The 11,792-nt window shown below is 39.6% G+C and overlaps 1 protein-coding gene across 1 annotated transcript; it reads left to right on the forward strand.

Moving 5' to 3' along the window:
- Positions 1-284: 284 nt before the first annotated feature.
- Positions 285-10,756, forward strand: LOC128544916 (tripartite motif-containing protein 16-like). The gene is made up of 5 exons (XM_053515230.1): positions 285-357; positions 5,104-5,136; positions 6,383-6,445; positions 6,641-6,780; positions 10,163-10,756. Exons 1-5 carry the CDS (start codon positions 285-287, stop codon positions 10,559-10,561), a joined length of 708 nt encoding a protein of 235 aa, XP_053371205.1. The 3' UTR covers positions 10,562-10,756.
- Positions 10,757-11,792: the final 1,036 nt, after the last annotated feature.

The raw sequence follows: 11,792 nt of genomic DNA on the forward strand, positions 1-11,792 counted from the left end.
GATAGAGCTGCACCAGCTCTAGTTTAAACTTTACAGATTATTTGCTGGGTGAAAGCCATGTTTTCGTAAAAGTCTTTTTTCAGATGTGTTTTTCCTGTCCTGTCTAATAATAAATTAATTAAATGCCTGTTTACAGGAAAAAAGGGAGCAAAAACTGAAGCCCATGCAGGTAACTACTTCAAACTGAAATAATAATAAAAATAATAATAATAATAATAATAATAATAAGCACACAGCAGCATGACACTGATGAGACACAGAGAGATGACACTGATTCTTCTCGCATGTCTGTGATAATTAAATTAATTAAATGCCTATTTACAGGGAAAAAAGGAGCAAAAACTGAAGCCCGTCCAGGTAAACACTTCAAACTGCAATAATAATAATAATAATAATAATAATAATCACACAGCAGCATGGAACAGTCTGAGAGATGACATTGAAACTTCTCGCATGTCTGTGATAAAGTTTGTTTAGCATAACAACCTGCCAAAAACTGTTCAGACTCCTAATTATCAGATAGATAATATCTAATTTCACCGATTCCATAATTCTGTAATGGCTTATGATTTAAAGTTGTTTCAGCTTATTTTTTTGTCTCAAACACAATCATGTAAAATGATTAAATGTTTAAATGATGATTCAAATATTAATTTACTTACAATTTGTATAACACAAATAATTCAGCCAAAATAAATGTACTTAAATGAAAAAGGAAGTTTTTTTAATAAGCATTTTCCCCCTCAATATAAGTTAAGTAATTAAGTAATTATTCATGTGACTCGGGCTCGTTATAATATAAGAGTTAGACATGTCTGAGACAGGTGAGGAGAAAGAGACACAAGTAACACTTTTTTTTTGTTTTTGCACCTTTGTCAATTTAGCTCATCAAACAGTTTTAAACAAAAATATTACACAATGCGAGTACAAAATACAGTTTTTAATTTATGATTTCATTCATTAAGGGAAAAACTCCACACCTAACTGGGCCTGTGTGAAAAAGTATTTGCCCCCTAACCTAATAACTGCTAAACAACAGGTGACATTTATGTTCAGTATTTCGTTTCTATTTAGAAAGATATGTGTTTGATAACGCTAGCAACCTAACTAAATGCCTGCGTCATGCTAGCACTACAGTTAACAGTTTAGCGTTTATTTATCACTTCACCATCTTCATCATCCTGCAAACATTCTACAGAGAAAGATAATAAGCTCAGACATCTTAGCCGTTTCTTTTCTTACACAGGTGGGGTTCTTTGGCTAACTACAGCAGCTATTATCAGCTAGATTATCTTACTCCAGACCAGCCGGAAAGTTTGTGTGTAACCTTAACACGGTAACAGTAATAAATGTTACATATTGTAACGTATTTCCGCCGGAAAGGATGTTGGAGAGACAAGTGGGCTTACTTGCTGCCCAATGCAATGGCTGGGAGTACTTTATTTTGCACACAGCATGTGGAGCATAAGCAGCACATTCACACGAGAACATTCTCCACACGTCACACACACTCCACACACACAACATGGCCAAAGCCACTACCCCAAATACCCTTCCCCAACAGGGTGAACACATAGACATCCCCGCATGGCATGGTGGTCGTCAGCCGTCACCCTGCCCACGCCAGACTGCCCCTACCCGAGCTGTGACCGTCCCTAGTCACCATGACGAACCTTGTCTCGGAGGCGTGGAGGCGGTCGGCGCTGACGTTGGGAACGCCGGAGTCCTTTGGCGGGTGAGGGATGAGCGCGAACATTGTCCTGAGGCGGTCCGGCCTCCACAGAGTTCGATGTTTTGTCGGCATGCGGCTGGTAAGGTGCAAGACGGTCCTGGTGGAGCTCAACTCGTGTCCGCCCCGCGAACCGCACCCGGTAGATGACATCGGAAAGCCGAGCAATTACTGTACAGGGGCCCACCCAGTGGGACATAAACTTGCCCGAGAGCCCCCTCTTCCTTCCGGATGTACACACCCATACCTGCTCTCCAGCAGCAAAATCCCGCCCCCGGCTGTGAGTGTCCACGCCCCTACGCTCCATAGGTGCCCCCACACGAAAGTCCTGCAGCGGTGCCTGCGAGCGCTGGGTGGGGCCCTTCTCCTGCTTGGCGATGAGCGGATCACGGTCCAGCTGTGACACCAGCGAAGCGACTACGGGTGGTGCAGTAACTCGGCCGCACACTGGCTGATCACCGCCGGAGAGCCTGGAGGACTGCACGGGGAGAATGTTCGGAGTCGAGGGTTCTACGTCGTCACGACACTCCACTCGCTCGCAGTACCGACCACGCGCTTTGCTGCCCGGCCATCGGGGTAAAGCGCCGACGTTAGCGTGTAGGTTTCCCGCTCGTTCTGCTACTGGAAGTTTGGCCCCCCTGGGTGTGTGCACCCCATCTCTCCAAAATGTCCAACCCCAAAATGCAGTCCTCCTCGACATTCCCCACAAAGAACTCGTGTGAATAAGTTAGCTTACCCACTTGGACTCACACCGTGCGACATGCCCGTACCTTCACGTAGCGGACGTTGAAGGCAGGATCATGCAGTCTGCAGACGCGCTTGCTTTGCCCCAGTAATCCACAGCGCAGCAGCGAAACAGTGGAGCCGGTGTCCACGAGCGCGCGTAGTAAGACACTGTCCAGCACACAGTCGACGTAAATCCCAGCGCGGCTTCCCAAACGTCCCCCCGGCGCTAGTTTAGCGGCTGCTGGAGTACGCTGTCCCTCAAGCCCGAGTGGCTCAGAAGCCCGTCGCTCGCAGACCCCCAGCTCCTCACCCACGCCGAACCGGAAGTTGAAGTGACTCCCGCAGCTTTGCCCAGTCCTTCCGCTGATCGGCCCGGAGGTCTTGCAGCACCCGTAGCACGTTGCCCTCCAGCGAGAGAGCTACACAGACGGCTGTTTCCGCCGGGGCCCAGCCCGCGAAGTCGGCGGCTAGCTCTACTTGGGCGAGGAATGCGTGGGGTTCAACGGCGCCGCAGCTTCTCGTCCACATACCAGCAAATTTCATGCGATAAAGATACGTCATATAGATGTAAAGACGATGTATCATTTAACAGCTCAAACAGGCGATCTACAGACGATCAAAATACGACTATAAAAAAACTAACGCGATGTTTACCAGATGATACGCTCTTTAGGAGACGTCTCCGCGACGTACCTGTGCTATCTGGGTTTCTACAAAATTCACTGTCTACTGTGATTCTTTTTTTACTATGACTCATTTCAACGTGATTTACTTTTACTGTGATTCACTTCAACGTAATTCGCTTTTTATTGTGATTTTTTTCCACACAATTAATTTCTTACTTTTTTCCACATGATTCACTTTTTACTGTGATTCTTTTCAACGTGATTCACTTTTACTGTGATTCTTTTCAACGTGATTCACTTTTTAATGTGATTCTTTTCAACGTGATTCACTTTTACTGTGATTATTTTTTTTTACAAAATTTACTTTTACTGTGATTCTTTTCGTGATTCACTTTTACTGTGATTCTTTTTTTACAAAATTCACTTTTTACCATGATTCTTTTCCATATGATTCACGTTTCACTATGGCTCATTTTCATACGATTATTTTTTATACTTTTCCACATAATTCACTTTTTGCTGTAATTAATTTTCACATGATTTACTTTTTAATATTAATTTTTTCCACACAATTTACCTTTTACTGTGATTCTTTTCTACCTGAACCGCTTTTTACTGTGATTTTTTCCACACAATTAATTTTTTACTGTGATTCTTTTCTCAACTCTCAACTCAACTCATCTTTATTTCTATAGCATTTTAACAACAAGAATGCCCCAAAGTGCTTCACATAAATAATAAAATAATATAATAATCTCCTAAAATAAATTAAATAAAAACAAAATAATGATAATAAAAATAAATAAAATTTTATAAAATAATATAAAAAAGGAACATAATTAAAATCACATCACACACATATATAATTAGAACAATATGTAAAATCAACATTGGTTTAAACGACAGAGAAAACATGTGAGTTTTAAGATTGGACTTAAACACCCTCAGTGATGTGGCCTCACGAATGGTTTTCCACATGATTCACTTTTTACTGTGATTATTTTCTACAAGATTTAGTTTCTACTGTGATTCTTCTTCACTGTGATTCACTTTTTACTGTGATTCTTCTCCACATAATACATTTCTTTTCACATGATTTTTATTTCACAGAATTTACTTTTTAACTGTTATATATTTTTTTATTTGGTTCGCTTTGCAAATTTCCACATGATTGATTTATTTTCCCAAGATTCCTTTGGATGGAGGTTTTGTAGGAGGACTAATGAAAGAGAGGACAGGCTGTCTCTGTTCTCGGCTGACCTTTACCTCGTTCTTCTGCTCTTTTCATCATCCACTATTTGTGGCCAGTTAATAGTTGCTCGCATTACTCTGAGAGCTTACTCTGGACGTGTAAAGACGCCTGATTACAGATCGAGTTCCTCGTCTTCATCATGTGCAATATAGTGTCTGGTTTCTACAGAAGTGTGATCTTCACATTCATGACACATGTATACATGATTAATGCAAGCATATGTTTAATGTGTGTATGTGTGAAGCTCCTAACCCACATAAAGTGCTGACAGATAAATAAAAATACACACATTGTGCTGCGTTGTGATTTGTCAGAAGGCGAGACATAAATCGAGGTTCATGTTACTACTCTAAAAAACAGACATTACTTGTTTTTACTACTAAGAGAGATAAGAGAAATAAAACACTTGGTCTTGTGCAGTTATAATCAAATAATTAATAGTGTATACATCCTTGGATGGCTTAAAATCTGGCAGTAGTTTGCTCATGACTGTCTGGCCCCTGGGGAAGAATTCTTAATGCACAATGTGGCAGATTTACTGTCCGCGGACCTGCCTCGCCTTTTTCGGTCTGTCTGTGGCAGATTTACGCAGTTTCATGCAGAATTTCATGTTTACTCTTTGTTCTAGCTTTCTGTCCATGATGAAATAACAGACATTGTAAAGCATGTGGTCACATAGCACCAGTTGCACAGCTCTTTTTAAAGAAAACAGATTATACAATGGGTGCGTCAGTGTTATGACTTTTAATTAATTAAATGCCTGTTTACAGGAAAAAAGGGAGCAAAAACTGAAGCCCTTTCAGGTAACTACTTCAATCAGAATTAATAATCATAATAATGATAATAATAATAATTATTATTATTATTATTATTATTATTATTATTATTATAATCACACAGCAGCATGGAACAGTCTGAGAACTGACACTGATTCCTCTGGCATGTCTGTGATAAAGTTTGTTTAAAAACATAACAACCTGCCTGAAAACTGTTCTCAGACTCCTAATTATCAGATATCTAATATCTAATCCCACAAATTTATTAAATTCTGAAAAACCTTGTGATTTAAGGTTCTTTTCACCTCATATTTTTAACTCAAACACAATATTAAATGATGATTAAATATTTATTTATTTTGGATTATTTAATCATATATTTATTCTTTCTTTATTTATAAACAATTTGTATAACATGACAAATTCAGGCAAAATAAATGCACTTAAATTAAAAAGGAAGTCTTTTTAAAATGCATTTTCCCCCTCCAATATAAGTTGTAATTAGTCATGTGACTTGGGATCTTTACAATTACAGTTGGAAACCCAAAGAGAAAGAGAGACAAGTAAGAGTTTTTAATTAACAGGGAGTTCATACTTTCCCACATTATTCACTTTTCAGCAGTGTAGAAGATTAGAGAGTGTAGAGAGTTTGTGATTATTTTATGTGCTTCTTATGAACTTGCATAGATTAATCTTTAATTAACTTCACTATACTTCACAATAACAAATGCTTCAAGACATGAATATTTCAAAACAAACTAAAAATATTATTAATAACTCTTATATGTCCACACTGTATTTATTTCAGACCCTTATAATCCCAAAAAGCATTTGGTGTCTGTTAATATTATTACAAACAAGCCAAAAATCTATGAAGTGGAATGATTAGAGGATTAGATGCTACACAGACACACTGCAGTGCGATCAGTCGAGTGTGAACAAATGCTTGGATTCAGAATGTGTTAAAGCATGCCCTGCCCACTAACCCCTATTTACATGTCATGTGCATATACATGATAGATAGATAGATGGATGGATGGATGGATGGATGGATAGATAGATAGATAGATAGATAGATAGATAGATCGATAGATAGATAGATAGATAGATAGATAGATAGATAGATCGATAGATAGATAGATAGATCGATAGATAGATAGATAGATAGATAGATAGATAGATATCAGTGGAAGTGTGTGAAGTTTTTGATGTGGTTAGTAAAGCTGTTGGAGGTTTAAAACGTGTAAATTTTGTTTGTTTGTTCGTGTCACAGACGTACCACCGGTGTATGAACCTGATATTCCTGAACCCACGACCAGAGAGGAGCTGATGAAATGTAAAGGAGATTTTCTTTACATTATTTTACAGTAAAGTGTAGAGTCAGTGTTACAGGTGAAACAGCTGAACATGTCTGTATACGGCTTCAGCTAAAGCTTAGGGTATTTAGGGTGGCAGTAACATTGGTGACATGTTATTGTTCTTGTGTGTGTGTGTGTGTGTGTGTGTGTGTGCGCACACGTGTTCCTCTCAGACTGGATCCCTATCTCTTTGGATGAAAAAACGGCTCAGAAGTTGCTCTGGCTCTCTGAGGGTGGGACTAAAGTGACCCGGGCGTCCGAGCATAGCTGTCCTGTATTTAACCGACCCGAAAGATACGACGTCACTCCTCAGGTCTGTTTTTGTTCTTATTATTTCCTTTACACCGAATACTCTTCTGTTCCATTTTTTCCCTCTTATACCTTTTTTCTCTTCCTTTTTCTTTTTTTATTTTATTCAGTCATTTATATTATATATACACACACACAGCCACATCTTAATAAATTACAATATAATCAAAAAGTTGATTAATTTCAGTAATTCAATTGAAAAAGTGAAACTCATATTATAGATTCAAAATATTAATATTACTTAGGACCAATAAAAAATCTTTTTTAAGGCAGAAATGTTTTCCTACTGAAAAGTATGAACACGTGCAGCAATCAGTACTTGGTCGGGGCTCCCTTTGCATAAATTACCGCAGCAATGGTGTTTGGCATGGAGGCGATCAGTCTATGGCACTGCTAGGGTCTTATGGAAGCCCGGGTTGCTCTGACAACAGCCTTCAGCTCAGTGTTATTGGGTCTGGTGTCTTGCATCTTCCTTTTCACTATACCCCATTGAGGTTTGCTGGTCCATCAAGCACAGAGATACCATGGTACTTAAACCAGGTATTCGTAATTTTGGCAGTGTGGGCAGGAGCCAGGTCCTGCTGGAAAATTAAATCAGCATCTCCATAAAGCTGGTCAGCAGAGGGAATCATGGATTCCTCTAAAATGTCCTGGTAGACAGCTGTGCTGACCTTGGACCTAATAAGAACACAGTGGACCAACACCAGCAGATGACAGCGCTCCTCAAACCACCACTCTCTGTGCAAACTTTACACTGGACCTCAAGCAACTTGGATTTTGTTCCTCTCCTCTCTACCTCCAGACTCTGGAACCTTGATTTCCATGGAGGAAATGCAAAATTACCTAAAAATAGTGCTTTGGCCCACTTTGCATTAGTCCAGTCCTTTTAGTCTTTAAGCCAGATAAGTCGCCTCTGATGTTGTCTCTGGTTCAAGAGTGGCTTGCCACAAGGAATCCGACAGTTGTAGCTCATGACCTGGATATGTCTGTGTGTGGTGGCTCTTAAAGCACTGACTCCATCTGCAGTTCACTCTTTATGAATCTTCCCAAATTCTTAAATGGGCTTCGTTTTACAATCTTCTCATGGCTGTGGTTATCCCTGTTGCAGCAGAAGTGGGTTTTGGGCCCAATTTCCTGGGATGGTCTCCATGAAAGCATCATGGAGCTTGATGGGTTTTGCAAATGGACTTGACAATACTGTTCTTGCAAGGAACAGCTGGCCTTCGTGTCTTAAAAGAAAAATTAACCACTTTTGTTACCTAATTACCTGATGTCATACGTACTATTTCATAGTTTTTTTTAAGTATTATTTTAAAATGTATACAATAAATCTTCTTGTGTCCAAACTTTGTTTGTTTGTTTCCCGTTCAGACTTACATTATGGTAGCTACAAACCTTGATTTCTCCCCATCTGTTTTTAAGTTAATGCAAAAAAAAAAAAAAACATCAGGAAGTATTGTAATGAAGAAATGTGTAAACTCCTCTGTTAACACTTTACCACTGACTTTACCACTTTAAAAGAATCACATTTTGTTGCTTTGCGGCCCAAAATGAAGACGGTTTATGTTTTATCCAGCTGTATTTACTCAGTGGAACTTTTAACATCTAAGTGAAAGATATAAAACCAACATGTCAGAAAGAAATAGAAAAAATACAAAAAAAACTATTTCTGATTTGGAAAAGGATTGCCTTCTAATACTCTTCTAATACTGCTTTGTAAACTCAATCGAGTAAAGCTAATAAATAACCTTCTGAAAGGCAGACGAAGCTTAGCACATCTAAACTTTGAGTATTTGTGGACTGCAGTACTCAAGTCATTAAACAGATTTTCAATAAGGTTTAAGTCTAAACTAGGCCTCTGACTAGGCCATGCAACAACATTCACGCTTTTCTCCGTTAGTCACTATGTGGTCAGTTTTGCCGTGTGTTGTTGGTCATCGGCACATGTTGGAAGGTGAACCTTCTTCCTTGACAACTTTTTGGCAGCAGATTTTCCTTAAGTATTTTTGCCCCATCCAATTTTCCTCTATCCTGACAAGTGCTCCAGTCTTTGCTGCAGAGAAACAACCCCCATAACAGCATATTACCACCCCGTGCTTTATTATAGGAGTGGTGTTAGTTGCATGGAGAGCTGTATTACATTTCCACCCGACATAATAATGACCACTCTTCGTCCTGCTGCTTCAGAGTTGCTGTAGGCTCTCTGACCACTTTCCTCCTGGCTGGTTCATCTAGTTTGGAGCGACGTCCACAAATACCAAATACCTTCCAATTCTTAATAGTAGACTTTACTGTGCTGCTAGGCATTGAAAAAGCCTTTGAATTTGTTTTTTTAATCAATTTCCTGACTTCAGTTGCACTCCCAGGGACTGAAATGCTTTTCATGCTAAGCTAATCAAAATGACCACAGTTGAAAGTCAAATGGCTTTGTGTACCATTGAGGGGATTTCTAGACTTAATCAGGTGCAGCTATTTTTAGGAGGGTGGTGATCCTTTTACAAATCAGTGATTTTTATTTTATTTTTTCCTGACAATTGACATTTTTGTTGTATCTTTTCCTTGGATGTTAAACGTTGGGGTTAAGGCACAGAGGTACTGCCCAGAAGGTCTGCAGTTTGAGCCCCAGCTCCATAAGGTTGCCATTGTTGGGCCCTTAACCCTATCTGCTCTGGGGCACTGTATTCAATTCAATTCAATTTTATTTGTATAGCGCTTTTAGCAATTTTCATTGCCGCAAAGCAGCTTTACACAGTCAAAAGAATTATTTAAGTTTGTATGAAATGTGAATTTGTATGAATCAAAATGGTCAGTTCGTCCCTGTTGAGCAAGCCGAGGGCGACAGTGGCAAGGAAAAACTCCCTGAGATGGTAATAGGAAGAAACCTTGAGAGGAACCAGACTCAACAGGGAACCCATCCTCATCTGGGTGAAAACAGAAAGCAGTAAATGATCTGCATTTATACAGTGTGTAGGGTGGGAGGCAGTTCAGCTATAATAGCTGATGTTAATTAATGTTAATATGGAGTCCAGGTAGTTATTGAAGACCCAGGTAGACTTGTAAGAAGTTCCAGTCATGAACTATCGAGCTGTCAAGTCCCCAGAGAAACAGTTGCCAACACCAGTCAAGGCCAGAACCATTTTCTAGGTAGAGAGAATCATTCCCAGACACCAGACGCATCCCATGTATCATGGCTGACCCTGTGCTCAGACCCCGGCTATGCTGTGATACGCAAAGATTTTTTTTTTTTTACTTTGCAGTAATGCATATGTGCCAAATTAAAGCCTAACTTAACTCTATTCTATACCCAATATATACATTTTAAAAATCTAAAGCAAAAATGTACATTTTCGAATTATTTTCTATTTTAATGTTTTTTTCCCATCCAGGTATTATGTAAGGAGGGTCTTCTGGGTTGCCGTGGTTACTGGGAGGTGGACTACGAAGGCTGGGCGGTGATCGGGGTGGTGTACGCCAGCATCGGGCGCAAAACTGAACACGGAGCATGTGCCCTGGGGGAGAACGATGCGTCATGGGCCGTGGGCTGGGGCGGACGAAATTATCAAGCCTGGCACGATGAAGAGAGCGTGGAGATCCACTGTGACCAAGGCAAAACCATTGGTGTCTACGTGGACCAACCGGCCGGCATTTTGGCCTTCTACCTTGTGGAAGGAGAGCCAAAAAAGGTTAAGCTCCTGCACCGCTACAAAACCTCCTTCAAGGAAAAGCTCCTGCCCGCATTCTGGATGGGCAATAAATCGTTATGCTGGATCTGTAAGAAAGAGTAGCACAAAGGAGAAAGAGGAAGTTGACCACGATGACGAGGTGTGATTTTGTTGCGGAACAAAGTGTCAGTAAGCACTGTTGAGTAAAATACAATAACAAAGTTAGGAACTTACTGTACCTCCTCCTGTGTGTGTGTCACATGTTCTAAAGAATTGCCTGCTTCTATGATTAAAATAAAGTGTTACCAAGTTTTCTGATTGGTGCCGAAGGTGTTTGTTTATTTTCTATAAACAACAGCTGTGACAGTAGGGCAGCTCCACCACTATCATAGCTTTATTTATTATAATTAACACGTTCACTCCAAATAACCCTGCTGCCATTAATGGAAGGAGTCTCCAGTGTCGGTGCTGATTTTCCTAGAACAGAATGTGTTTTCTTCTGCTCACGTCACAGAGACCTTCCAACAATTATGACATTTTATGAATGAAACAATTTATCTGTTCATTATTACATTTAATGCTGCAGAAACATGATTAATGCTGTTTATCTTCTTTAGTCCATTCTTTTCTTCCTCCCTCTCAAAAGGTTATACACAGAAACCTGAGATTTTACAGCTTCAAAGGCGGGAGGTGACCGTGAGCATGACTGTGTTATTGTACTGAAGTCCATATTTACAGTATATTTTACTCAAGTACACATGTAAATGCATGACATCTACTTTTACTTAAGTAATATTTGCCCTAGGAAATCTCAACTTTTGCTCAAGTACAGGATTTGTTTACTTTGTAACAGAAGTTAGCAAAGTCCTGACACTGGAGCCTCCTTTCATAAATGTAAAAAAAATAATAATACAAAAAAAATACAAAAAAAAAAAAAAAAATCGAGAGGACTAAACACTGAAGACTAAAGAAATGGCAAATTTTTCTTCAACAATAAACGAAGAGTTTTATTCAAAACTGTTTAAACACTGAACACATGGTGTGAAATGTGTGAGACTGACAATGTCATCATCATCATCAGCAGCAGCATCATCATCATCAGCCATAACACAGATGTTTCACTACACTTTTATCGTCTTAAACAATTCACCCAAAAAAAAAAAAAAAAAAAAAAAAAAAAAAGCATAGCATCGATTTCTCAACAGTATCAGCGTGGAAATTAGCGGCATCGATTACGTCCACGAACATGACACGTGCTGTTTCTTAGTGTTGCTCACGTACAATAGCGTGAAAGGTTGTGTGACTAAAACTAATGCGCAGTGAACGAGGCTGATTTTTGAAATTTAACTGCTGA

The sequence above is a fragment of the Clarias gariepinus genome, chromosome 16, assembly GCF_024256425.1.
Source record: "Clarias gariepinus isolate MV-2021 ecotype Netherlands chromosome 16, CGAR_prim_01v2, whole genome shotgun sequence".
NCBI lineage: Eukaryota > Metazoa > Chordata > Actinopteri > Siluriformes > Clariidae > Clarias > Clarias gariepinus.

What these genes read in the sequence shown, in the direction of transcription:
- LOC128544916 (XM_053515230.1), top strand. Translation starts at nt 285, where the DNA reads ATGTCTGTGATAATTAAATTAATTAAATGCCTATTTACAGGGAAAAAA. An exon ending in AAAAACTGAAGCCCGTCCAG is followed by an intron (nt 358 to 5,103) that starts GTAAACACTTCA and finishes GCCTGTTTACAG; the next exon opens with GAAAAAAGGGAGCAAAAACT. An exon ending in CAGAGAGGAGCTGATGAAAT is followed by an intron (nt 6,446 to 6,640) that starts GTAAAGGAGATT and finishes TGTTCCTCTCAG; the next exon opens with ACTGGATCCCTATCTCTTTG.